This window comes from Dermacentor andersoni, chromosome 7 (assembly GCF_023375885.2).
Source record: "Dermacentor andersoni chromosome 7, qqDerAnde1_hic_scaffold, whole genome shotgun sequence".
Lineage (NCBI taxonomy): Eukaryota > Metazoa > Arthropoda > Arachnida > Ixodida > Ixodidae > Dermacentor > Dermacentor andersoni.
Genome location: NC_092820.1, coordinates 163,303,750 through 163,331,000, shown reverse-complemented (window position 1 = coordinate 163,331,000; position 27,251 = coordinate 163,303,750). Strand labels below are relative to the sequence as shown.

Below are 27,251 nucleotides of genomic sequence, written 5' to 3'. Positions count from 1 at the left end.
CGCAGACTGCGCTGGGGCATGCCGGCAAGCGGGTGCCGGGAGGCCTAGTATTTGTCGCCTTCCGATGTGCTCCCTACTGACGCCGAAAATGTTCTGCGGAGACCTGCACAGCGGTTGCATTGCAATTCTGGACACCGTCTCATTTGACAGTTTCACAGGTGCTGACACTGCTGTACTGACATGCGCAGCACTCGACGACGGCAAGATCATTCGTCAGGTTTCTGCTGCACCGCCGGACGATGACTCCGAGTCAGAAGATGACGCACCATTGCTACACTACCGTCACATGCGGAGCGTGTACAAGCAGTGACCGTGCTTTCAGCCGTACGACACTCTCTGAGATTCAGGCTTATCTGATTGCACTTAAACAGAACAGCGTGCAATGGCGCATTCACAATTTCTTCAAGCCTACTGCCGAGCCCAAATAAGTGCGTGGAAATAAAGGCTTTCTTTCTTTTCTTTCTTAATCTCCTTTTTCGGACACCTGTTTATTCGGAGATTTCCACAGTCCCCGTGAGGTTCGAATAAACGGTCGGCGACTGTAGTCGCTTTTCACACAACCAGACGTCAGTTGACGCCAATGCTGCGGCCTACACATGTGGTTCCCGCTTTAGGAGTGTCAAAGTGGGAAAAACTGTATGTGAAGTGTGGGAAACCAGTCGGGTGCTAAATATAGACATATAGTGCAACTGACGGTAGTCTGTTTCGAACTACCATCAGATGCACTTCGATCCTAGAAGAGGCAGGATGTGTGTCGAGTGAGCTGCTAAACAATAATTTGCAATGTGATGAATGCGGTTTAAATCATGGATCCGGGACCTCAAAGAGGAGCGACATAATGCCCTTAATGCATTACTCTCGCATTTACTGCTAAATCACCTCTGACCTCTGGCCAGTTGAGAGCAGCTACTCACAAGCTGACACGAGCAAGGAGTTTGGCATTTCCAAGCAGGTGATTTCGGATTCATTCAAAAATAAGGTGAAGATCCTAGAAGCTGCTGGAAAATCAAGCAAGGCTCAAATGAAGTTAGCTACTCACAAGCTGATGTGAGCAAGGAGTTTGGCATTTCCAAGCAGGTGATTTTGGATTTGTTCAAAAATAAGGTGAAGATCCTAGAAGCTGCTGGAAAATCAAGCAAGACTCAAATGAAGTTAGAACGCGAATTAGGGTGTCTACCTAAAGCTTGAGGAAGCTTTCTTCATATGGTTACATGCTATAATTGCCAAGCGGGTTCCAATCTCACATTGCACCTTGAAATAAAAGGTGAGAGCTCTCGTGCTTCAAATGAATGTGGAGTATTTACAGGATCAGTGATGGGTGAATGAGACATGATTGAGAATGACTTCAGATTGGAGATGATGTGCAGTGAAAGCAGTGCTGTCAACGATTCAGCCATTTGAACAATATCACAATGGAAAGCTCTTGTTGCAGAAATTTGTGCTTGAGAACATTTTCAACTGCGATGAAACTGGGTTGTTCTACAAAATTTGCCCAGGAAAAAGGCTTGCTTTTGCTGGTTACCCCTGCCATGGAGGCAAACACAGTAAAGAACGGCCGACTGTCCTCGTAGGCAGCAGCATGTTGGGTAGGTAGCGAGAAGCTTCCAATGCTTGTCATAAGGAAATCAAAGAATCCAATATGTTTTAATGGGACAACCGTACATGCTTTATACAAAGCGAACAAGAAGGCTTGGATAATGCAACAGTTATTCGAAGCGTACATCCACAAGTTGGACAGAAGGTTTCAATAGCAGAAAGTTTGGCTGTTTGTGGACAAATGTGCTTTGCATGGACACACCAAGAAGCCAAAGGCTGTACAGATGGAATTCCTACCTCTGAACATGACAGCAATCCTCCAGCTGATGGACCCTGGCGTGATTCGCAATATTAAGCTTTTGTACAGGTCACACGTGCTCACACACTCGAACAGTGGCAAAAGTTAGAAAGTTGATTAAGGTCTGCTGTTGGCGTGCTTACGGATGCATGGGAGGCAGCAACATAAGACAAGCTTCTCCAGTGTTTTCACCACGTGAGCCTCGCACTCTGTATTGGGCCAGCGATCTTGACTGAAGATAACGAAAGCATGCCCGATCAGTCCTCTTCCATAGACCTTGCTACTGATGACCTATGCAAATGCTGATCGTTCGAGATAACATTTGAATGCTTTCTCGCTGCTGACAACGACGACAACCTCTGTGCGGAATTAACAGCTGAAAAATGAAGAGCCAGCACTTGTGTTGCTGAGAAGCTCCGAGTTGATGCGAGCATTGAGAACCCTGTCATCAGTAAGAGTGATGTAACGATCCTAGGCGAAATTCAAGCATACGTTATTTTGTGCAAGCGGAACGTCATGCAAAAGCGAATGAATGAATTTTACAAACCAAAAGAGCAATAAGAGGCAGCATTCAGACCCTGTGTACTTATTTTCACTGCAATAGAAATTATATGGACACTCCAGGCCCATTTCCAACATTGTCATCGCTGTGATGTTTCGTGTAAAGTTCAAGGGTGAAAACATCATGGCCGCACACCGTATGCGGTATGTGCGAGTGAAAGCGTGCGAGGGTGAGCTGATGATGGTGGCCCAATCTCGTGCGTGCAAGAAGGAAGTGTGCAGTCTTACAATGCGTGCAAGGTACCAGGGGAGGGATACTACTCTGGCGGCGGCTGCATATGGTGCGGCCAGGCGGGCCCTATCTTGAAAGCGGTCTGTGATGGGGACAGAGTGGGCCGAGTGCCGATAGCTTCGTGTGCGCTGTGTTATCGCCGCTTAGTTTGTGTTGAAGCAAGAGTCAGCACGAAGGTCAATTCGCTCACTGCTGCTGCTGCCATGCTTCCTCACACCAATGTTCTTGACAGTGAGTTTCCGCTGTCATCGAGTGAGATGTGTTCATGTTTGCTTATGCGTGCGTGACACCATGCTTGTTAGTTTAGTTAATAAGAGGATGTGTACAAGTTTATACGGCCGATCAAACTACTATCCTTACTTCATATAGCTGTAGAATAATTTGCTATCGCAATTGATGCTTCGCCTTTCTGGAGAAACTGTGACTTCTTTTATCAATGGCTTTTTACAGAGCCACCTCAATGATGCACTGGCAGAGTTGCAGAGTTCTGCTATTCCGTCCTAGACACCCTCCACCGAAGCAATATCAATAATATAGTGCATTTACAGCATGCATTCACTTTTTTGGACTGCCTGATTTTTCATATATTTTCGCAGTCCCAAGGAAGCCCGAAAAATTGGATGTCAACAGTACTTCGGAGGCCACTGCAGGCAATACTGTAGTGGATGAGGACAATATTGCGTGTATTTCAGAGAAGTTGTACTGCAGAAGACAGTGGTGTCCACGGTGACAACCTGCTGCTGTAGCTGTATATGAGTACAATGACAAAGAAATCCCTCAAGTCTATCAATTTCTTTTGTTTTTCACTGCACCCGCATCAGAATGCAGCCATAACAGCAGCGATATGTCCGGCCGAGCCCACTCATTCCCTCTAGTTTCGGCTGTAAGATCACCATTTTGTATTTCTTATCTAACTTACAGGGTTTGTCCGTAATGTAATGAGATTGGCTACCGTGCGGCGCTGCAGTTGCCAGTTGTGTGGTCCCCAGAGGCGGAATTTGTGGTGGTAGTTTTAAGCTAAGTAATGCTTCGAGCAGCAATTGCGTCCGGGCTCTGATGCAGTGAGGATCTGAAGTGGCGCAAGATCTGTTTTTGAGTTTTTGTCACGGCAGAAAATGCCAGAAATGAAGTATTCGCTCGAGAAGGGGTATGCGATTAAATTTTGCTTTTACATGGGCAAAACCACTTCCAGGACGCTTGCCTTGGTTAAGGAGACTTAACAAAGACGACACCCTGTCAAGGGCCCAGGTTTTCCGGTGGTTCAGTGAGTTCAAGAATGGACGGGAGACCATTGAAGACATGGAGCAATCTGGACGCCTTCCAACGAGTGCAGAGTGTCTACCAACCGGGAAAACTGGGAATCCTCAGGGATTCCTAACAGTCTAGAAATATTCAGGGCAAACTTGGTGAAATTGTGCTTCTATCGGGGAAAATTAGCTGTCATTTTATCGAAAGGGAACGAAAGTCGCGCTAATGCGGGCTCAAGTAACAGAAAAGTTGTAATTAATCACCTATGATGCCATGACGTCGGCTGGAGGAGTTGCCAGTGTACAGTCAATGATCAATTTTTTGGACCACCACGTACCCCCCATAGGGTCAATGTATAAGAACGACTGAAATTTTGGACGCAAGAACCCTTTGCCGTCTGATCTTCCAGACTCCTTGACATGACCACAGGTCCAAAATGGCATTAATCAAAGCCACTACTGCCGTCATTTTGATTTTCTCCCCACCTCGAACCGGCGCTCTTGCACGCAGATCCGCTGGCAGCCGTAGCCACTACCGCATCAACACTAGGTCTAGCTGCTTCGACGTTTGCGATTAAGCTCCTTGCCATTCAGTTCCGCATTTTCAAGCGAAGCTTGTATTGCCTCACTTGTGTCGGCGTCAGTGTTGCCATACAAAAAAAGACTCAAGCCGTGCGAAAATAAAAATTGCTTGTCGGTCTGCGGACTCAAACCACTGATCTCCGTATTGCAAGACCACCACGCCAACTGATTCAGTGACTGTCAGTTCATCACACACCCTTTAGAGCGGGGTTTTATATGCATGAAGAAGTAGACGCAGTGCAAGGCACGAGCCAATCACAGGCATCCCCACCCTCCGGAGGAGGGAAAAGGTGTGATCGCGTGTTTGCTCGCCTCAAGCCCACCATTTCCCGCCAGTTCAGACTCTGTAGTCAGATGGGGAGGCCGCGTTTGGTTCATTCTGCTGAAGAGCAGGCTGCATTTAAGGAATGCCAGCGGGCCACGCATTCTGCGTTCGGCTGAAGAACAGGAGGCGTTTCACGAATGCCGCCCGGAACTCGCTCGGAAAAAGGCTCGTCATCAACGTGCCAACCTCGCCGTGAGGGAGCGCAAAGCCGAGGCGTTAGAGCAGCAAAGAGCTGTGGATACCGAGCTTTGCTTGCACCCCTCTTCAACGTAGTGGAAGGGCAGCCAAATTTTTAAATTAAAATATTTCACCACTGTTAGCAATGGCACCGACTCTGTCTTTGTAATTCTCGCGATTGGCTTCGAAGCTTGAAAACCTTGATGCGTTGCACAATGCCGGTTTCCGAAAGTCAGCTTCGCCTCAATACAGAAATGTTACGCGGTGAAGCATACGTGAAGCATGCGGTGAAGCGCAACAAGCGTGGAAAGGGGAATTGTCACCGGACACAGTATGTATTATACACGTGTGCACTCGCTGTTTCCTGTCACAGTACGAGGACCGATATGCCTAATAAGTGTACTGGCAGGCCCTCAGGGTTTTTTCGGGCGTGTCCGTGGCGACTTGAGCTCTTAAGGGCAGTAAAAGTCGTGCATTCATTTTTTTTAATGTTTTCGCGGCCCCAAGGGAGTCCGAAAAATCGGATGTTGACAGTACAACTGACCAAGAGGATGCTTAAGATGATCCGTGGGGCGAATGCGCGGCGGAAGGAGGACGAGAACAGAAAGGTCTGATACACAACAAATGAACGGGAAAGGAAGTGTGCTGCCACTTTGAAGCTTGAGCTCAAAAAACAAGGTGTTGGCTGACGCTGAGATGCAGGTGTCTTTCAATCAACACTGAGGCGTTGTGCATGGGCTGAGAGTATGTCAGGACAGTTGAGATTGACCTTCCAGCTGCTGAGAGAGAATCTCAGTTGTGACAAAGTTCGGGCCTCATACCAATGAGCTTGCTATCAGCTGATAGAAGTAGCTCATGTTCGAAAATATTTGCTTCTATATGCATCTATTTTTATTTATATTTGCAATGGGCTTTACCATTTTTTATAGATATTTTATTCGCCATAGATATTTTATTCGCTGTGCATGTTGCTAATCTCTCCCTTCTGCTTTCTTTTTAAATAAAATAAACACTACTCCCTACTATTCAAACTGGATTAAGTCCATTTTTATTTTTTAACATGCATACTAGAGAGTGACAGCATTGGGCGACATGGTGTCATCCTGTCTTGACATAAAACAAAGTTCTGTGTCACTCAGAGAATATGGCAATGGCACTCGAGGAAAACCTGGAAAATTCAGGGAATTTGGAAATGCCAACTTGGTAGACACCCTGGAGCGGTTTGGATGAAAATGTGGCTAAAGTAAGAAATCTCCTGAACTTCAACTGTCGTTTGAGTATCAGATTAATCGCCAAAGACCTCAACATGTGCAAAACAATGGTTCGCAATATTCCTGAACATGTGAACATGCGGAAGGTTTGTCTGAAATTGGTGCCAAAAGTGTTGAGTATTGAACAAAAACGATGACGAGTTGACATTTCCCGTGAGATGTTGGTGCAGTTAGAAAGTTAACAAAACTTTTTAGACGGCGTAATAACATGGACTAATCATGGGTGTTCCAGTACGACCCCGAAACCAAGTGCCAAAGTTCAGAGTGGCATACCGTGAACTCCTCGCACCTCAGGAAAGTGAGAATGTCGAGGTCCAAGGTAAAAGCAATGTTCATTGTCTTTTTTGACAAGCGTGGGGTGGTCCACAAAGAATTTGTACCTCCAGGACGAACCGTCAACGCCATGTTTCAGTACAATGAAGTCCTTGAGCACATTCACAGAGCCGTCAAACGGAAACGACCAGAGATTGCTGATTGGTGGAAGCTCCACCATGACAACACTCCAACGCGCACTGCCTAACTGGCCCGGATAGGGGTTGCAACCTTGCTGCAACCACCGTACAGCCCCAATGTGAGCAAGGCAGACTTTTTCGTGTTACGAACGCTCAAGAAAAGCCTGAAAGGTCACCATTTCGACAGTGTTCTTGCAATCCAATGAGCTGTCACAGAGTCTCCGAAAGAGGCTATGGCAGCTGTCTTACAGGGAGCCTTTGCAGCGTGGGAATCACATTGGCAGCAGTGTACCAACGCCCAAGAAGAGTATATTTTAAGAATTTTAATAATACATACCGATCGGATCAATAAATTCTTTTTGCCAGACCCAGTCTCATTACCTTACGGACAAACCCTGTATTTTGCTTTAAGTCTTGTAAAGTCATTGCTATCATTTTCCTTTCCAGCATTAGACCCAGCCTCTGTTTCATTTGAAACCCCAAGTCACATCTGTTCGCTGTCTACATCATTTCTCTTATGGCATGTTCAAGGCATAGTGCTCCGCCAATGTTCTGGCACTGCTTCGAAGGTCACGTAAGACAGCAACTAAATCTTGCTGCGAGTGTAAGCGGGCACAAATGGCAATTACTAAATCCGATAAAAGTTGTTAGACTTTCTTATTCTCATAGTATGACTTTAAAACGACCCTGCATTATTTTACCAGCACTGCCCTAGAGTGCTGAAGTGGCCAATCTAAAATGCTATTACGTGTGTTGCACTTCTCTGCAATCTTCTGTGCCAAATATTGGTCGAACAGAGACAGTGAGGTGGCAGCAAAAACTGTTGGAAGCCCACCTAGCTCAGAGCTGCGTGGCACTGTTGCACTGGCAGCACACGGTCCATGGTGTCCTGCGCCAATGAATCCTAGAGTAGGCTTCATAGGTCCCACGTGGAGCTTGAGGCCCGGTGCAATGCGCTCGTCAAAATGCTCCATGGCCATCGACGAGATGTCACGCAGCTCTTGCAGAATCTCGTGCGCACGTGGAGGCGTTGTCGTGCAGCCATTACCAGCCCCTTGAACCAAGCGTAAAACCCTGAAGATCTCATCGATAACCTGCAGCATGGGAAACAAGGCAAGTCAACATTGGATATCCATCCATCCAGTAGCGATTCTGTGATTGATGCATCAGTTATTTCTCTATCATGAGAAATGCCACTCAAGAACTTATATGCACTGATTTAAAGGAACGTAGTGACAAACATATTGGGTTGTTAATTTTTTTGTCTGACTGCCCTTTTTATTTGATTATAAGGTGAGGGTGCAGTTAAGGGATTCCCCCCCAGAATAACTTAAGTATGCACATTAATATCAGGCAATGTAGGGCAGCTGGTGGATTATTCAGACTTGGTGAGGACTGCCTGAAACACTCAAAAAATAACATGCCCAGAACGCAAAATGGCAACCATGAAATAGGGAGGAACAGAGCTTTAACACGCTGAGGCGGGGAGAGAGTAGGGTTTCCTAGGAGATAACGAAACTGAATTCGTGAGAACCCTTTCTCTTTTCTTCTTCTTCATTTTTTTTTTAGGTGTGGCTTAACAGCAGTGCATGCTGCTATACAATGCTCAAATTGTGCTGCCATGAAGCCAACCTCAAGGCAAAATTCGTACATAATCTGCCACTCCCCCTTTACTGTAAAAAGTTTTGAATTCTCTTTATGAAAAAATGTGATACTGCCTCACCTGCCAAATTAGTCAACCTTGCACTACTGCTGCCATATTAAAACAGTAACTGACTCTATCAGCCTTGCATCCACGGCGGCTGCATTTCGATGGGGGCGTAATGTGAAAACACCCGTGTATTTAGATTTAGGTGCACGTTAAAGAACCCCAGGTGGTCCAAATTTCCGAAGTCTCCCACTACGGCATGCCTCGTAATAAGATTGTGGTTTTGGCACGTGAAACCCCATAAAAAAAACAAAAAAAAAACAGCGTTGCCTATAAGGCAGGGAGCGACTTCAAATCTGAGGCTTCAGGGAGAAAACCTCACTTTATGTTCAAATAAGTAAGGTAACTCACAACCCCTCGGGGGCATTGTTTGGTATGTGGCTTCAGCATGCTATGAATAATTTGGTAATTGTCAACTTTTGTTGCCACATATCTTTACTTTAGATTTCAATCTCTACCTACGCTTCCCGTAAATCTGAATTAGATTTGGCAGACCATTGTCACCGGTGCCTATGCAGCAGTATGTACTCCAGCCTTCACCACCACACATGTACCCGCACAAGAGCAAAGACCAGGCAAACATAGACATTTTGGACACCATAGCTATCAGCAACAATCGTAAAGAATGTGTGAGCATTGCATCAGTAGCACTGTCACAAAAAGAGTTTCAGTACTTGAATGTAAGCTTAGTGCACATGTAGCGGTAGTTGGGTTTTTGCCCCTTTCTTTCTTTGTAGATTTGTTTCAGAACGTCAATATAAATACTTTCATCCTGGCTTGTGCACATTGTTTGCACCTGTGCACATACAGTCAAACCCACTAGCAAGAATACCAGCTTTAATAATATATCGGTCATAACAATGAGAAGCTTCTGCACTGTCAACTTTTGTATGTTTTCAACGGTGGAACAACCCGTTTACTACAATGCCCCCATGCCGCATTATTGGTTATCACGGTAAAGTCTGGCTACAGGGTGCTGTGCCGAAAGGTAATGAAATGCGAAATCTTTGAAAAAAAAAAAAGAAAGAGAAATTCAAGCTGCTGCACGATGGCCTGCCACTCCAACAGCTGCCGGGCGCTTATTTTCCAGCCTACTCCATGCGCCTCTCTCCCCTCGCCCTTCTACCCCTCCAAGTGCAATAGGCTGTGCCCATAGCTCTATGCCACGCCACCCTCCGAGACATGAATGGACTGCGCCCACTGTGTTGCTCCCAGATTGCTCACTGGCCCATAGAGAAAGCTATGACTGGCTCCTCATTTTGCGCAGTACGGATTAGGTCGCTCGCACTCGTTATTGTAGGTTGTGTCGAAGGCGTTCCTTGCCTCGTTTTACTAGCCCCAAAAACAGAAGATGGCTGGTCTGCCTGCTGATCATCAGCAATGCATGATGTTGCCAGTGAAAAGAAAGTGCACTGCTATAGATTTAGAAATTAGTGCTTCTAACCGATGAGGCGACTGTCATGAACGCGCTTGCATCGGATAGCGATGACGACGACGGCAGCAATGACACGGTAGCGCAGGCTGCCTCAATGTTGTCCTTGTAGGAAGCTTGGCAGATGATTAAGTTTCCCCGGGGCTTCATTTTCGTGAGGAACCTTCCACTGCACTACGTGGAGCACCTGGATACCTCGCAGAAGGATGTCGGCTAGCTTCGTGTAAAGCGAGCAAGGCCAACATACACGGAGTTTTCTTGTGCAAGCCAGTGAGTACGTGGGTGGTGAGATGCTTGTAGTGATCTCACCTCAGCATTTCTTCAGGATTTCTCAAGCTGAGAGGCTACTGCGGCAACCTTGTCACATTTTTAAAAATATCCCTTTTCGGGCCATCGATGCGTTGCCTCGGCAGAGCTTGCACATCTCTTGACGCCCTAACCCCTCTTTGCAGTTGTTATAGCAGTGCCATTCCTGAATGCTGACAACAGCAGTTTGTTAGCAGCAATCGGAACGTGCAGGAAGCAAAGTTAAACAGTTAAATGAGTGAACACAATTAGCAGCCAGATGGAGAAAGGTGGTGGGGAGGGGCACTGGCCTCCCCGCCATTATAGTTTTCTCATAACAACTATGCCCTCCCTCTATTTTGATTCTTTTTCACGCAACTCGGTTATAACAATCATTGGTTATAACAATGTAATTTTTTTGTCGCTTGAATGCTGTTACAAGTGGGTTCGACTGTACTTGTAATCGTATAATTTACTCAGCTGATGTACAGCACTTGTCCCGTGTTTTCTTGAATTTAGCACTGCGAATATGAATGCTGCTTTTTACTGTCTGCACCAATATATGTGCAGCAATGCTGTGCTAATCCCCCGTCAACTTGCATTGTGCCAACAATGGCTACCGTAATGAGACTAGCAAACTGGGCAAGTCAGTACTGGTTGATGTTCGAAGTGTAGCGTGAGAATTTAAGCAAGATGAAAGAGACAGAATAACAGGACAGAGTGTTGTCTCGTCGCTCTCTTTCATGCTGTGTAGGCTTCGGTGATACCCTCCAAGCATGAATGGCTACACGCAAAGTGGTGATGTAGAGTAACACAATACAGAGTTCGCACTTTCATCTTTCACATAGATTTGCCTTAATGAGCTGGCGATAACCCATAGAATTCAGCTACCACAAAAAATGGGAAAACCCTTCTATTTCCTGTAAGAAAACTGGAAAGGAAAACTTTGTAAGCAATAGAAGATTGCCACAAAGCACAGTATGCTCCAGTGTCAATATGGATACGTCTTTGGTATTCAGGACAACATAACTTGACTATCTCTTTAGAGGAAAAAAGACACTCTATTGATTTGACTCATTACAAATTATATTGATAAAACATTTTCCAGACCTTTTTATAAGAACTGAGCTATAATCTATGCTGGCATACTAATTTGGTGTTCCCTTGAACAAGAGTAGATGATACTGTACATCTCAATGTCTAAGTATCGCATTGTGTTATCGATAGCAAGATTTTTGCTATGCAATAAGAGCCGACTCCTAAGATGGTGTGGCAGCTGGTCTTCTTTTTTCTTTTGCACAAAATTTGCAACAACTAAACTTCATGCTAAATTCTTTTATATACGAATCATTGTTCGATTTGAAATTTACTATTTGTTTCTTGCGCACTCCTAAAACCGAAAGTCTAAAAAATAAACCTAAACAAGACTTAGCTGCTACCGTAGGACGTGCAGGGAGGCTGCAGATTTTGTTGCACAGAAATTTCTTCCTTTCAGAAACAGAAAGTAGTAGGGCACGTGGCAGGGAACTTCACCTTGCCAGGAATGAAGCAGCACAGGTTCATGTCCATATACTTCATGAAGGTCATGCTAAGCAGAGACAGGCGGGTCTCTATGCTGGTGAGTATCTCACAGTGGCGCGCAAGTGGATGAGTCCGGCGTTCAGACTCTCGCCGTGGAAGCTGCTTCTTGACAGCCTTGAGACACTGTGCATGGAATCGCTCGGCCCGGAAGAAACCCTGGTTCAACAGCCTCTGGCAGCATGCATTGAAGTGACGGCTCACCTGTGCACACATGGGACAACAATGACCAGTGGTCAATCAACAGTCAGCACTTGAAATGAACTTCAATGGCCAAGAAACCGCACATAGAATAAGGAACATAATAATTTTATCCCTGGGGCTTGCACATTACATAAGAAAAGAAAAATAAACAGTTGTGCAAATGATGCCAATGTACGTTGGTGCCAGCAAATCGCTTACAAATGATTTCTTCAGCTCATCACTGGCCTTATAGGAGCACATTCTCCCTGGAGAGCATTCGCCCCAGCAACGACAAAGCGCTGCACTTCATGGAGGACCCAGACCCCAGAATTGTGGCATTGATAACCAGAATCTTGTGCCCAAGATATTTAAATGTTACAACACTGCTCTTCCCTCCAGCACACACGTCAAGCTACTTTTCCGTCTTGCTGCTGGTGCCTAACACAAGAAAATGAGAGAAGATGACCAATCAAAAATTTTAAAAGCGATTGGTAGTGAAGATAATGTGTGAAGGGCTGCTGAGGACACACTGAAGGAGCCAGGCCATGCTATGTACTGTACTTGTGGAATGTTAATAAAGGTTGGGAGGAAAGTAAGGTAAAAGCAATCACATTTTTTAAATGAAGTAATTGTCATTGGTCACTTTCTTTTTCCCCTGTAATATATACAAGTACATCTTGCGGGTATCGCATCTGGGGCTTTCGGCTAAGATCAACCGTCAGCGTCCACAGGCCTACCGGGTATCCCGCCTGCCTTCCAATCTGGGGTGGCTCAGCCCGTCACCACCGTTCCTCCCTCCTCCCGCGAGGGGGGCACCTGTGTGGATGGCGTCGAGACCTCTGCCACCCAAGGAACACTGAACGTGCCCGGAGACGCCACGTCCATTGACGAAATCACAATCGTAGACAGCACTGGAGAAACGATTGGCGTAGACATGGTTCTATATTTGACAATATTAAAGGGGAAACGCAAATCCCTGTATAAAGCTCGGATATACCGAAGCATATGAAAATGGTTGGGTAGAGCGAAGGAATTGCACCGGATATAATGAAATGTCTGCAAACTCTTGATTTCGAACAGTGGCAAAACAGACCCCTAGGACTTTCGAAGGGTGTGCTTCGCTGTCCTTGATGGATGAGTTGCTCCGATTGGCATACACCTGCGAAAGCTTTTGTCAATGAATTTTGCACTTCTGCTCTCGTGGACATTCACACTGCCGTCTCGTATTTCAGCACGCATATCCATGACAAACAGGGAGGTTATCGCGATCTCACGATATGACGATATCAGGCATACCCACAGAACAAAGAAACAAAAAGCAGCAACTCGATTTGAGCTGCGACTTAAGGCTGTGCGTCATAGCAACCAAGTTTTATAGCGCATTCACAGCATATGTGACAAAAGCGCTGCAGAAGGGATCGCATCAGCAGAAGCCAAGTCCCACGGGGTCGCAACAATCGCGATCGGCCATACCCACTACAAAAACTTTGCCCACACGAACACAGTGTGGTACGGCAGCTACAGCCGAACACGAAGACTGCCGGCGAGAACATTCCACGTAGACTACGCGGTTCAGTCGCAACTAAGCTCTCCTCAGGAGAAACAAAAACAAACTACATCCTTACGCGTTTAACACAAAAGGATGCGAAAGCAGTGGAGAATGCGCTCACCCTTCGATAGACACTGATTTCGTCGTAGGACAAGTAACTGAGAATGTGATCGATGATCTCGATCGGCAGGCTCTCGACGGTGAAAATTCGGTCGCGGCGGTAAGGTTCTAGCTCCATCTTGCTCCCGCGGCGCTGCTTCTTTCGCCGGACGACGACCGTCGAATTTTTTCTCGCAGCTATCGTGCCCGTTCAGTTCATGCTCCGTCCCTAGCAGACGGAGCGGCCGTTGATGGTGCAGACAGCCACGGGTGCAGGCGATGCGAGCAGCGAGAGCGACGAGCGCCCGAACTTTAACTTGCACGGGAACGCCGACCTACGCTGCGTTGGCTTGGTTCTGACTGCTGCACGCCCCGAACAGCCAAGCGTAGCGGCTACGGATACGCGACGGACGCGACAGCTACAAGCGGAGGAGAGGGCTCAGAGAGGAAAGAGGAAATCGGTAAACAGAGAGAGAAAACTGGCTAAACACGAAACTAGTGTCGAAGCCGCTCACGCGCTCTGCTTCTCTACCCACAATTTTTACACAAAAAAAAATGACCTAAGCTTGCAACTTGTAGATTGCCGCGACATCTATGTACTATAATCTACACTAATATTAACGATGTATTTATTGCAAATTACAATAATGGTTTTATAATTTCTTACCTAGGTAACGAATGTATCTGTTGTAGAAACGTGAAAACAAATGTTAAAAATAGAGCGTAATGAACTTTGTTTTACATATAAAAATGAAAAATATAATTTTAGTATGATGAACATTGTGAAATTACGTGCTGAAGCCTAATTTGAGCTTGATATCTACTTCTACGATGTTTTATTTGAGTCTCATGTTTGAGTCGGTGCCTGTTGTGGAGAGTAGCGAAACGTGATCGAACGCGCACTGCGCGCGGCGCGAAGTTTGTTAAAATTTTGCAATGGTTCGGCGAGCCAGACGCTGTCGGAAAAGTGACGCAGGTGAGCGTATCTTTCTGTCTAAACGTACTTGTTTAAGACTTTTTAGTAAAACGAAAAATTCTGCATGCATGGGTAGGTCCGTGGATAGATCCGTTGTTCCTACTGGTTCCTACGTTTCGGGAGTTTGTATTTGATCCGCGGTCAACTGCAAAATGGCGACAACATGCGCAAGTCGTCGCGCGCAATTTGGAAATTTTCTTGCTCGTTTTCGGCACAGGCAAGTCGTGAATAGTATCAGCAACGGTTAATCATGTTTCTTTATCTAGCGCGTTTTATTTAATCGAATGACAAAGGCCGAATAACTCACTTCGGCTGAAAACTCGTTCCGTAAGTTGGTGTTGCCGATTGACGTTGAACGGCGTCGAGTTGTGATTCTCAACCTGTTGATGAGCCGTTAGTTGTGAAACTGCCTGCTGAAACCAGCTGCGCTTTGAGCTGGCCTTTCGTAATCACGCCGCCCTTTTTCTTGGTCTAGGCTCATAGATGTTACAGCAGCGCGAAACAAGCAGTCGAATACAGTGGACTCCGGATAAACGAAACTCGCCTAAATGTCGGATAAGCGGAACAGGGATTTGGTTAGCCGCCCATAGGTTAGATGGAACGCGTCATTTTGTGAACTCTGGTTAAGAGGAAGCTTTAGCTCGGGTGCTCCTATCTAAATACATGTAAAAGGAGAATTCGTTTTTCTTGGCAACCAGTACACCAAATTTGGCGAGGTTTGTTGCATTCAAAAGAAAAACTTAATATCTAGTGACTGTTGGCTTCGAATTTTCCATTTAGGTCTTCAATTTTTTATTAAAAATTGGCGAATATCGAAAATGTACATCTAAAGCGGACAAAACTGATATGTTACACATGAATCTCGAAAAATTTAGTAATGTGAAAATACTGCTTTTGCAGTGCCCTTGTACACAACGTAACCAATTCACGTAAACTATTGACATAGAATTTGTACGCTTTGAATTATCTAATGGATGCCGTTTACAGAACCGCGATATCTGTTCTTGATGCAGAGATATTAATTTGTAAACTTTGTGCTTCTATCTTTTTTACTTTCGAATTCTTGAAGGTCTCTTTTAAAAAATTCAGACCCTAAATCAAAATACCGCTTCCAACAGTCACTACAATTTAACTTTGTTTCTCAAATGCAACAAATTTCATCAAAATTTCATCAAAACAGGTTCAGGGGTTATCTCATAAAAACGTTTTTGCATTTTACATGTATTTGAATAGGCTGTGGCGGAGTTGGGCTCAAGCTAAAGCTTCCTCTTAAGCGGAACTTCAACGGCAACCATCAGCTATCTCATCAGTGTATGAAACGGGAAAAAGTTCGACAGACGTGTCAAATAGCTATGCTAAAGAAGGAGCTCCAATCCATAAGGCAGTTGTGGGAAAGTCAATGCAAATTAAGGACGTGAAAATCGTAATGGTGTTTCAACCATGACGACTTCGCGAGGCGGATAATGATTCCCGAGGAGGAAGAGAGCACTACAGAGTAAAAGGATCTTGCAGTCAAGCTACCACTACTGCTTCGTTCACACTGTCAGGAATAAGAGACGTCAGATGATGCCCTTGTTAGCTGCCCTGAGGTTTAATCAAAGGTTTACGAAATTCATGGCAGAAATTAGGCCAATTCGCTAGGCAAACAAAGAAAAGTCGCAGTTTAGTCCAAAAGGCGAATCATTGATTGCTATGGCAAATTATTGGACAGTGTTATGGACAAATAAGAACTATGGCTACTTAGCACAAATCTACACAAAAAGTTGCACTTTCGCCCGCAAGGCGAAGCATCTATTGTGATAAGAAATTAGCAGACCGCTAAATTAAGTAAGGATAGCACTTTTATTGCCCGTATCAACTTGTAAACGTTCGCCTGCTAACTAGATTAACAAGCATAGTGTCAGCGGTCTCAACAAAAACGGAAACGCTGGCCTGAGGAAACGTGGCAGCAGCAGCGAGCGAAGTAGTCTTCGTGCTGTCTATCGTTTCAGCACAAAGCTATGAGCCGCCGGCACACCTAGACTCTGCCCCCAACGCAGATCGCTCTCAACATGGAGGGAAAAAAAAAAAAACTTCCTCCATGGCTCTCAAGATGCGACCGCGCGCAGCCGCCACATGGCCAGTTGCAGCCGGAGTAGAACGTACCTCCCTCCCTTCCCCCCGGTGCCTCACAATGTTGGGCACCTTGCACGCCACGGAAGGTGACGTGTTTCCTATCCACTCCGCTTCCGTCCCTTTCGGGTGGGCAAGATTGAGCGGCGATCGTTATCTCCCCTTGCACGCTTTCACCCGAACATACAGCGTAGGGTGTGTGTTAACGGTATTATCGCCCTTGGACTTTATACGGAACCTCATGGCGACGCCGATGGCAAAAATTTGCTTGAAGTGTCCATATAATTGCTATCGCAATAAAAATTACTGTTTCATTGCGTGTTAGTGTTTCGGATTGGCCGACAAGGTCTGCATCATTATTTTGAGCACACAGACTGCACAGATTTATTCTCAGTTATTGGTGCGTGAATGCAACCAAATGAAAAAACAAGCTAAAATATTAGAAGCAGAGCACAGTAAGGTCTCCTTATTTCACCACAGTAATATCCAGACACTCGGATGCTTTCGGAAAGAAAAAAAGAAAACGATTCTTGATTATTTTTGTGTCCTTTGCATGAAAGAAACTTCAGATGAACAGAACACACTTTCCTGTCCCTCCGATTTCTGTTTAACCCTTTTTTCTCGAAATAACTCTAGCACCCACTCGCACACAGCTCCTGCCACTCCTAGTATACTCGTTTTGTGATTTCAGTGATCCCCCTGCCTGTCTGGAAGCAACCCTTGCAAAAAAAAAAAAAAGAAAGAAAACTGCATACATGTTCAGCTGTCTGTGGGGAGGTCAGCTAAACACATAAGGCACTCGTAAGCTAAATTTCTCACACCAGGTGGAGCAAATGTCTCGGTGCCCTGTCGCTCTTTCACGTCAGTGAAGAAATAAGTTGTCAGGTCACTTCGCAATATGACAGGTGAAGAAATTAGGAACTGTTGATGAATTATGAATTGGAAGAAACCGACGATGGAGAACTAGTTTCTTTGTAGCATGAAATGTCCACTAAATCAACACGCAGAAAAGAATGGGCGGGGCTGAAGGTTGTAAGGGCAGCCATGGCCAATGTGACAGGCCTGTGCATCCGGACTGCGATAAGTGAAGGAAATTATATTATTAATTACGGGCAATAGTGTGACAAATGTTATCCCGCTGGACGTTGTTATCCCGCTGGCCGTAGTAGAAACAAAAAGGCGATACGTTGCATCTATTTCTCTCAGGGAGGCAGACATTTCCCTCAAACTGTGGTAATTGGCACTCTCCTAATAGTTCTGGGTGTCCATACAAACTGTTTATTTTCGTCTGATGCATCATTTGTGCTTTTAACAACACTTCACGACATAATATGTAATGGCAAAGACTTGATAATGTGTGTACTAGGGTGTGACTATAGTTTTATATTAATGGTGAAAACGGCTGTTCTTTGTTCGAGAACTACATTCGAAAAGCGTTCACTTTGATTCACTTCCAGCACTTTGCGACTTCTGTCATGGGCTTGGATGTGGATCAAACCGTACGCTGTGCTCCGAGTGGCCGATTTAATGGCGAAAAGCGAAGAGAAGAATACGAGGTTAAATGGATCGTTAAAAATACATTTCACTACAGGAAATTGACAGTAATAGTTTATTGGAAACCACAGAACACTTTCCTTCAAACGTGAGGAACATGTCGAATTAATGCGGTGCCTTTCAAGGAATACACTACTCGAGGAATTTTGAAAAACAACCTAATGTGAACTGAATTAAGAAAACTGCAATGTTTACTTTCCCATTCCTCTCAAATTGGTTCTTTCTCCTCAGCTGGAGTGGCGTTGGTAACAGTGCTGATGAGGCTCAAACGTGGCTTATACCCACAGTTTGTGTTTGGCCAAGAACACAGTAACAATAATCACAAATATGATAAAACAAGAAGGTAGAAAAGGCAGACTTGCAAACAAAAGCATAATGTATTATTCAATAATCTGGCGAAATTAATTGATAATTAGAATTAAAGGGAAGACTAATTAAGCAGTCCAGTCCAGAAATAATTTGGATGACAGGTAATGGTTACAGAATAGCAGTGCCCTGCCTAATGCTCCTTTCTTTTTCTTCTTTTTGTGGTGCTCCCTCTCTTCAGCAAGAGTGGAAGCTATCTGTATGCATGCCTGCCTTATGAGTTTTCCTTGAATTTTCATCAGCCGCTGCCTGTACCCTTGAAAATCTGCTTCATAATTGTGAAAGGATGCCAGAGGGGCTCTTGCTTCAAGCAAACAGTTCCTGAAGCAGTCAAAATCAGCAGCAGCAATGTTGCTGAAAAAGTCACTGGGATACAGACATGGTGTGATGCTTGTCAGTGTTTGCCATTCCACGTTCATTGCTGCTTTAGTGCTAGTACAGGTAAATTCTTGCTAATCCTTTAAAGACAAGACACATGAATACCTGAAGGAAATTTTGATTTCCTCTCTAATTGTGCAAGATACGTTGAAAATAAACATAATGAAAATAAAAATATATTTTGCAGAAACTTATTTGGTAAAGGGGGCAACACCAGGCAGATCAGTGGAAGTGCGCTTCACGCTATACTTAGGCTTCATTTGGAACTTGTACAAACAGTTCTCATCATATGTAAACCATAGACTAGAGAACCCCAAGTTTCCGCAGATTCCAATAGTGATGCGACCACAAAAGACACTTTTTATCATTGAGGGCACTTCTCGAGAGATGCAGTAGCGCTACCTATCCGACGTTGTGAGGTCTGTAGTTCTTGTCGTATGTGAAACAGTTGCATGTTGCATATGCTTTACATTATGTGTGCGATATCAATGCAGCCAGAGATCTTGCATCAGTCTGTCTGCTCGAATTGCGCTTTATGAAAAAGCGAGTTGCATGCAACACATTTTCTTCCTTATCCTTTCTTCTTGCTCTAAACATACAGGTGGTGCTTGCTGGCTGTCTTTCAGTTTTGGCCAAGGATGTTTAGCTAGAAACTGTGTACTTGATATCAAAACTTTGCAAGAAAAAAACAATTTTCTTTTTCTGGTGTTGCCCGTAGGCAACACTTGTCCATAAAGGGTTAATAAAGTGCCTATATCCTGCAAAAGGTGTGTGATTAAATGTTCTTTTTTTTTAACGAGTGCTATTCTCCTACCCACCTTCTGATTCTTCATTTGTTAGTGCCACACACCTTGTATAATTGCAAAACTTCACTGAGTTGTTCACAGTGCTATGCTCTACATGCAGAATTTGTTTGAAGAATTGAAAAGCGGGCCATTTGAACAAGCGCCGATCTAACGTGTTTACTTGCCGATCATGCATTTTCAGTACCTTCGGGAGCCTTGTTGACCTGTCAGCAGCTTGAAGCTAATCTATTGTGCTGAAGCTAAGTGCTGTTTCCCATGTTTTAAATGTGTTTTCTTGCATTCTTTTTTTCTAGGAAGGCCTGCAAGAAATGTTCTTGGTGGGATCGAGAACATTGTACCCGAGCCAGTGAGCGTCATGTTTCGTTCTTATGTGCTTGCTCTTACTCTTAGAAACTTGTTGACTTTCATTGAAAAAACTTTCATTCGTGCACTGCAGAGGGACGCTAGGTCCATTCGATCCGCCCTGCACTTTGTGAGCTAGTTTACGCCAGTTCAGTTCTGGTTCTTGCTCTGTGGAGCTGGCACGGCACCTTCTGCACAAGCATTTACTATGTTTCTGAAGAGCGCAGGGAAGGCCGTGCACTCGTCCTGCATGAAGCCTACACTGAGTGAAACGAATGGCAACAGGTGCAGTTGAACTGGCAAAACAAACAGCGAAGTGCAGTACCTTGTGAACTAGTTCAGTAAGTGCAGGCAGACCAAATGGACCGACCAAATTCACTCATTTGGCTGGCATTGACTGCCGTATGTGAAGTGTATGTTCCCTTTTAAGATCTCACAGCACAACACATTTCTTTCTCTCTATCTCTGCATAAAATACTGTACTTTTGCACATACTTTATTGCTTGTGCAGCTTTTTGCCATTAAAAAAAAGAAAAACTGCCTACATTCTTTGAAATGGTTTTGGCTCAGGCACTTGGCTGCTTCTCAATTTATCCTGAGCCAGCTCGTGCGTCTCCCCATTTCGACTACACGATTAAAGTTTAGCCTTATGCCTCCAAGAAAGATAACCTTATTTGTTCTTCTTGGGGTCTCTTATTGATGTGAACATGTTACCAGCAGATGTTGTCCATAAAATTGTGAATGTAGTATTTTCTATAAAGCTTTGTATTCCTCCACATGAATGCCAACAGAGGCATTCTAATATTCAAATTGATACACAGTGCTATTGTAGACTCGCTCACTGTTTTGTACTGAGTTCATTAAGTGGCTGCGAACAAGGCTGCTTGTTGTCATAAGTTATTCTAGTAGTGCATGCAGCAACGCAGACTCAAGACAACACAAATCCAGATGCATGGCGCTATCTTTCAACAAAAATTTATTTTTGAAAACAAGCCACACTTGTAACATTCTCAAAACACATGGCAAGCTCATGCACAAGCCTATGAAAACATACAAGAAAAAATATTGAAGAATTGTAGGGCTTCTAGAATGCCTTATGATGCCATACTAACAAGCCAATGTTGCAATTCGTCTACTTGTTATCACTGGTCAGCCACCTAAAGCAGAGGAGACACAAGTGTGGCTTTTCCTCTATCCCCTTCGCCCTGAGTATGTGTATGCATTTGAGGAACTACTGTAGCGATGCGTGTAAAGAAATTGTGTCTCTACCTCATTTCGTGCTTGATGCATTTGAGTACAGGTGCCCAAGGTTGAAGTAGGTAATGTTTGTTGAAGTGCTTTGGCAGTGTAGCTGTAGGCTATGGTAGAGAGTGTGGGGCTTACCTTCTTCCCCTCATTAGGTAACCCATTGGGCTTCCCCTGAAATTCTTCAAGAAAGTCATTCACTAGCTCTCTTTGGTCCATATTTATGCCTTTTCTGAGAAGGCAAATATTTAAATGTTAGAAATGAGCCAGAAGTCTCTAATAATGTCTCTAATGCTTTCATATTTCTTGTGCCCTTGATAACTTGTATGTATCATATCTCTTGTGTAACCTGTAACTACTATATGTTCATGCATGCACCACATTTTTTCTTTCTTCTTTATTTATGTACCACCCTGCTAAAATCACCGAGAGGTGATTGCAGTATGTATGTATAAATAAATAAATAAATAAATAAATAAATGTAAATGAGTGAGTGAGTGAAATAAATAAATAGCTAGCTAGCCTTGATGCTTCTAATGTGACTTAATGGAACAAGTCCTGGGTTAAATGCTTACTCTCATGATAAATTGTGCTATTGTAGGCACAATAATGGATGTAGTATTCAAACAGCTTTCTTCTGTTACTGTTGATTCTAGGTGTTAATAGCTGCTGATTATAGGTGTGGAGGGCACGATTTGATTTGTGGCCAAACAAGCCAGCTTTTACACTCATTAGTTAGAGCAGTTGTTGAATGAGCTTACCCTTTATTGCACTGGGGTTTCTGCAGAGCCACCTGCCATCACCTGCACGTTCTTCAGTTGTGTTGATCCCAGCAGTATTTTATTATTTCCTCTGCAGAATTTCTTTTCCTCTTGCACATGTGACACAGCTTAACTTCTCAACTAATAATGGTGTTCTTTGTGCAGCTTCCAAAGAAAAAGATCGGCAAAAGAGCTCACACGAGAGTGAAGCCAACATCGGCAGCAGCCTCATCCAAGCCACCTGAAAATATGCTGGAGCTGGGCGTGAGTCCGATAGAAAGGCGTGGCGGTCCCTTGCGTAGACCTCGAAGGAATCCTGCGAGTGAAGAGTCTGTGCACGTTGCCACATCTACGCCTGACCGTACAAAGTCGCAGCCAACACTGCCAGGTACGCTAGGCCTGACCTTGACGATTAATTATTTCTGCTACAAAGGCCTAAAGGCATTACATAAGGGCTCGACGGAAATGTGCATTACTCGTGAACTTGCAAAAAAATAAATAAAAAAGAATTTTTCACAGATGTCTAAGACTTGGCCTGACACTAATTTGTAAATTTATTATCTTCGTCAACTTTCCCAGTTTTGTGTGACAGATGTTATGGTTCATTATATCAGAAGATGTTTCAATTGCCAATTTTCTAAGTGGAAAATGATGCTGGTCAAAGGTGTGTTTGTTGACGACTCTTTTCTTTTTTTAAGGTCATTGTACTACTGGCTTAGCTAGTTGGTGGTTAGGGGCAGCGAAATTGCTAGAAATAATAGATCAACGCTAAATCTGCTGACCTGTGATTGTATCTGTTGCATGGGCTTCCACAAAGGTTTTTGTAAATGTGAGCTTGTTGGCAGTTATGTATCGCTGACAGCAATTAACCAGTGTGGCTGGATTAACTCAGGGCAGCAGATGGATGACCATTTAAACACTTTCACTCTGGCAGCATCTTTTGTTGTCCCAATTCTTGTGCCTGATGACCCATCAGTAGGTCACTTGTCCTATTCCTCTAATGCATTGTGACCCACCGGTGAATCTCAAGGGGGCTGTGTGCCTTTCAATTTCTCTCGTGCTTCAGATAGATGACATGATCACGCATCAAATCAGAAGCAAGAATTTTTCCCCTTAGATTTTAGCAGAATACATTGCTTTCCTGTTGCAGAAAAGCCCTCCACTGCGGCGCAAGAGGGAATTACTGCCGTAACCGACGTCTCATTGTGAACATGCTAAAGAGCCATACTAAATCAGTTTAGGCAGCTAAAGCATTCTTTTAAAACTACATTTTAATTCATTTAGTAGGAAAAGCTTTATTGTTTTTGGAATTTCTGTGCATGTGGACATTTTGGCAGCAGTATACCGGTGTGACATCACCGATTTCAATGCATTTCCTTGCATTCCGTTCATTTTGCGCATTTCCACTTACAAGTGACCATTTCGATAGAAACTGAAATCTGTGACATTGTTCTCACCAGCGCAGTGTTTGCAGAGCCCCTTTGGTAGGCTGAATTTGTGCCAATGTCGCGTCGCCTGCTATTCCCAGATAGTTCTGATGGTTGGTGTTTTTTTGAGGTCATGGACTGAGAATGCCTGCTTGCAGGCACATGTTGTTGTAAATGGAAATACCAAGCACGGTGCTCTGTGATGAGAGTATGGAAATTTGGGATGCATAAATTTATTTGGTTGTTTGGGGTAGAAAAAATGCTGTTGACAAAAACATTGGGTTGCCCATAACTTGGTGTGAGAGTCTCATAGTTATTTCATTATGGCAGCAAATTGTGCCGCTGTGCCGTTTGCTGCCATATCTGCAGGTCTCGTACCTGTTTCTGTGATGAGTGTAATGCAGTGTTTCACTTTTCGTGGTGCTAGAATTGCAACCAGAAAGGGCATGTTCATGTGAGTTTAATGGATCAGTAATGCACCCATACATGTTTTCACAGATGTATGTTTAGTGCACCATGGTTGTTTAGTACATGACTGAACAATCTATAGTAAAAAAAAAAAAAACATGGCAAGTACATATGCACCACCAACTGCATTGGTCAGCATAGGCTGGGAGAATCTGATCTAATTGGAAAATTTATAATGGGAAGATTTGTTCACAGCATTGCCATTGATGAGTTGTTTAAACTAAGACTGTCTTTTACAGAAGTTAGACCTAGAATGTATGCTTTTCTTGCTACATGTTAATCACTGTGCACTATTGATTATTGCATTGTTTGCCTGCCAAAGAGACTTTTGAAAGCCCTACTGCAATGAAATTTTCGACTGCCTAGAAAGCTCAGTTTCAGTTAATTTAGACGTACAGTAGCATAGGCAAAATTTTGTTTAAAGAAAGAGTGAGTGTGTCACAAAACGCTGACAAAAATTGATGATTTTTATGCCGAAACTTACAGACAAGGCTGCAATTACCACTCGGCGGAAGTGACGTACGATTTAGACTGAAGAGAACCAGCAGCGCCCATGTCGTCTGCTTCCCTTGCTCGTACTATTCCTGTGTATCGGTGAACAGGTCCTGCATGTCTGCTAGCCATAGAATTAGTATACTGTTAGCTGCTTTGTGCACTGTGCCCTTGCCGTAGCACGGCTGCGATGTCCTGTTAATGCGAAGTATTCTTCTCTGAGCCAAACTAGTTTTCTCTATCTTGCTGTCCATGTTCAACAAGCGGAGCATCAAAGCGTTCCGTCTCCGAGCGGAGATGACCACAATGAGGTGATCAAGCTGAGGGACCTTGCCGAGTGCATGAATGGGAACCCTGCTTCACTTGCGCCATTTTGATACTCAAACGAATTGCTTTACCAAATTGCACCATGCTGCACCAGAACAACTTTGGCAGCTTTGGTTTTGGCGGGTGTTAAGGAAAGATAGCCGGCGCAGCGCAGGATGTTGTGTCATTGGTCTCGGAGCATGTGTAAAAGTAACTTTCGTATCCTGGCCGCCAGTGGCCGCAAACAGCCGTACCCAATTAAGCCTCTTGAATACAGCTAAAGGTAGCGATGTTCTTTTACTTTGCTGCCCGAGCTGGCTAGATCTGGGGCTTATCAGTGCCTCTTTGTTGGTGGAGTGAAGTGACGTGGTTCTGCTGGTGATGCTTTTACGGAAACGTGTGTGTTTACTGCTGGCTGCGCCCTTTTCTTTTTTATTTGCACCGACTCCCAGACAGCTGCTCTTGATCACAGTACTGAGCCCCACAATCGCGGTGATAGAGAATCCTGTTATCACGTCGATCACATTGCTGCGCAGCACGCTCATCACGATCAAAGACTGCGAACTGAGCGGGCGAGCAGTGAGGGAAGGCGAATGCGGCAAGAGGACTTGGAAAAGGAGACGCCGAAAAAAGGAGAAATGTCGCTCCCTTTAGCTTATTCAGGAGGCTTACACCCAATCACTCAATGTGAACTCCAGATGTCTTGGTGCTTCTAGTGAGTCTAGTTAGCAAGTGGTGAAGTGAAGTCAGTCATGTGCAGAATCTTGGTTTGAGCTAGTCGGTGCTGTTACATTACCTGCAGTGTAACCTGAAATGTAGTGTCAACTAACCCTAGCTTCTTCTAAACTTCTGTTGGAAAACACCTCCAATCACTGCACCAGCACTTAATACAAAAATAGGATGAAAATGCCTTTAGGCTGCTCCTCAACATTTCTTTTGTGATGCAGAATGCAAGGTTTTGTGTCTGTTACCCCACTTGATTATAATAATGATCTACCGTAAAATTTACTTGCTCCAGGCTGCTCCAATATAATGTATGTGCTACGTACTGCTCCAAAACCAGAATTTGCCTGTTCCCATCTACTCCAGAATTAAATTTCATCCGTTCCGAAAATTGCTGCAAAATGATTTTGAGCATTTCTTCCCCTATGAGTGGGCAACTACTGCCATCTGTAGTAAAGGTTGGGAAGTAGCTGAGGTCCGGTGCAAAGTGCACATATAGTTTTTCCAGTTTCATTTTGGCAGCGTCATATCCTGGCATTGTTAGGGAAGCAGACCTTGCACAGGTAAGTGACTGTGCTCGCGAAATGCAGCCTATGCAGCTTCATCAAATGCAGTTTACATGCTCTGTGCCCGTTGGCTGGTCTGCTTCGCACTTGCCTGTTGCGTGTTGCGGTGCACACTTGTGTCCTGGAAAGAAAGATATTTTATGCCTTCCTCTGCGCAATGTTGTGTGCTGGACAGTCATCACCTGTGTTCAAGCACTTGTCCAAGCACTTGACGGCCATGCAACATGTTGGCATGCTTGCAACAGCTGAAAGCACAGGTGCAGCAACGAGAAAGCATGCCGAAAGACACACCCATCAACCAGCAAATGTTGAGTGAGGGGTGCATACTGGTGTATAGGTGGAGCTGAGAGATCGGCAGCCATGTGTGGTTCTGGGACTTTTGCCATATAAGCATCACTACCATTCTCGACCAGATGCAGGGGTCATCTACTTAGGTGGTTTTTAAAGGCTGCTAATAAGGACATTAGACAGTTGCCAGCCCTACACTTTTGCCAAGATTACTCAGATAGTATATGCTATGCATGTATAACCAATTTAGTCCAAGTGAAATTTCGTTGCAGTTGGCCTTGAAGAGGGCACCTCTGATTATGGTGATGAGAAGTTGCCACTTGGTTGTTTTTGCATCTTGCACTTTCTGTTTTCGCACATGATCATTGTTTCCCTTTTCTTGTTGTAGATGCACAGCATGTAGAAGAAACGTCACACATGTCATTTGATCTAGACCGTCGTGCTGTCGCAACGCCATGCCTCTTTGACTCGGCAATGACACCAAAGCAGACGTCTCGCACAGGCTCTCCATCACGGACGCGGAGGGTATGTACATTCCTTCACACGCACATATAGCAAGATTTGTTTTCTGGAATCCTGATTTTTATATGGGACACATCTAAAATATGGGACACATCTAAAATATGGGATTAACAGGCACAGAATTAGAGTTTGTGATTGTCATCAGTTTGTTCAAATGTAAATAATCTACATTATGGGGTCTTCTACCCACTGCAGTTGCTTAGTGGCAATGGTGTTGGGCTGCTAAACACAAGGTTGTAGGATCGAATCCTGGCCACAACGACTGCATTTTGATGGGGGTCAAATGCGAAAACACCTGTGTGCTTAGATTTAGGTGCACGTTAGATCCCCTGGTGGTCCAGATTATTCCGGAGTCCCCTATTACAGCGTGCCTCATAATCAAATTGTGGTTTCAGGACGTAAAA

General features: G+C 44.4%; 2 protein-coding genes across 3 annotated transcripts in view; one reads left to right on the top strand and one right to left on the bottom strand.

Annotated features, from left to right (window-relative positions):
* Positions 1-13,951, bottom strand: part of pall (F-box protein pallbearer) — a 28,763-nt gene extending 14,812 nt beyond the window's left edge. The window contains exons 1-3 of one of the 2 annotated variants that reach the window (XM_050180382.3): positions 13,538-13,951; positions 11,640-11,888; positions 7,517-7,775 (exon numbers count right to left, since the gene is read on the bottom strand). In XM_050180382.3, the coding sequence (XP_050036339.1) occupies positions 7,517-7,775; positions 11,640-11,888; positions 13,538-13,654 (625 nt within the window). In that variant the 5' untranslated portion in view covers positions 13,655-13,951. The remainder of the gene's footprint in view (positions 1-7,516; positions 7,776-11,639; positions 11,889-13,537) is intronic. The other variant, XM_050180383.3, reaches the window with a different exon arrangement.
* Positions 13,952-14,382: 431 nt separating this feature from the next.
* The window catches only part of LOC126533118 (uncharacterized), a 32,327-nt gene continuing 19,458 nt past the window's right edge, over positions 14,383-27,251 (top strand). The window contains exons 1-4 of the mRNA XM_050180388.2: positions 14,383-14,491; positions 20,001-20,053; positions 22,221-22,443; positions 26,714-26,850. Of these exons, the coding sequence (XP_050036345.1) occupies positions 14,452-14,491; positions 20,001-20,053; positions 22,221-22,443; positions 26,714-26,850 (453 nt within the window). The 5' untranslated portion in view covers positions 14,383-14,451. The remainder of the gene's footprint in view (positions 14,492-20,000; positions 20,054-22,220; positions 22,444-26,713; positions 26,851-27,251) is intronic.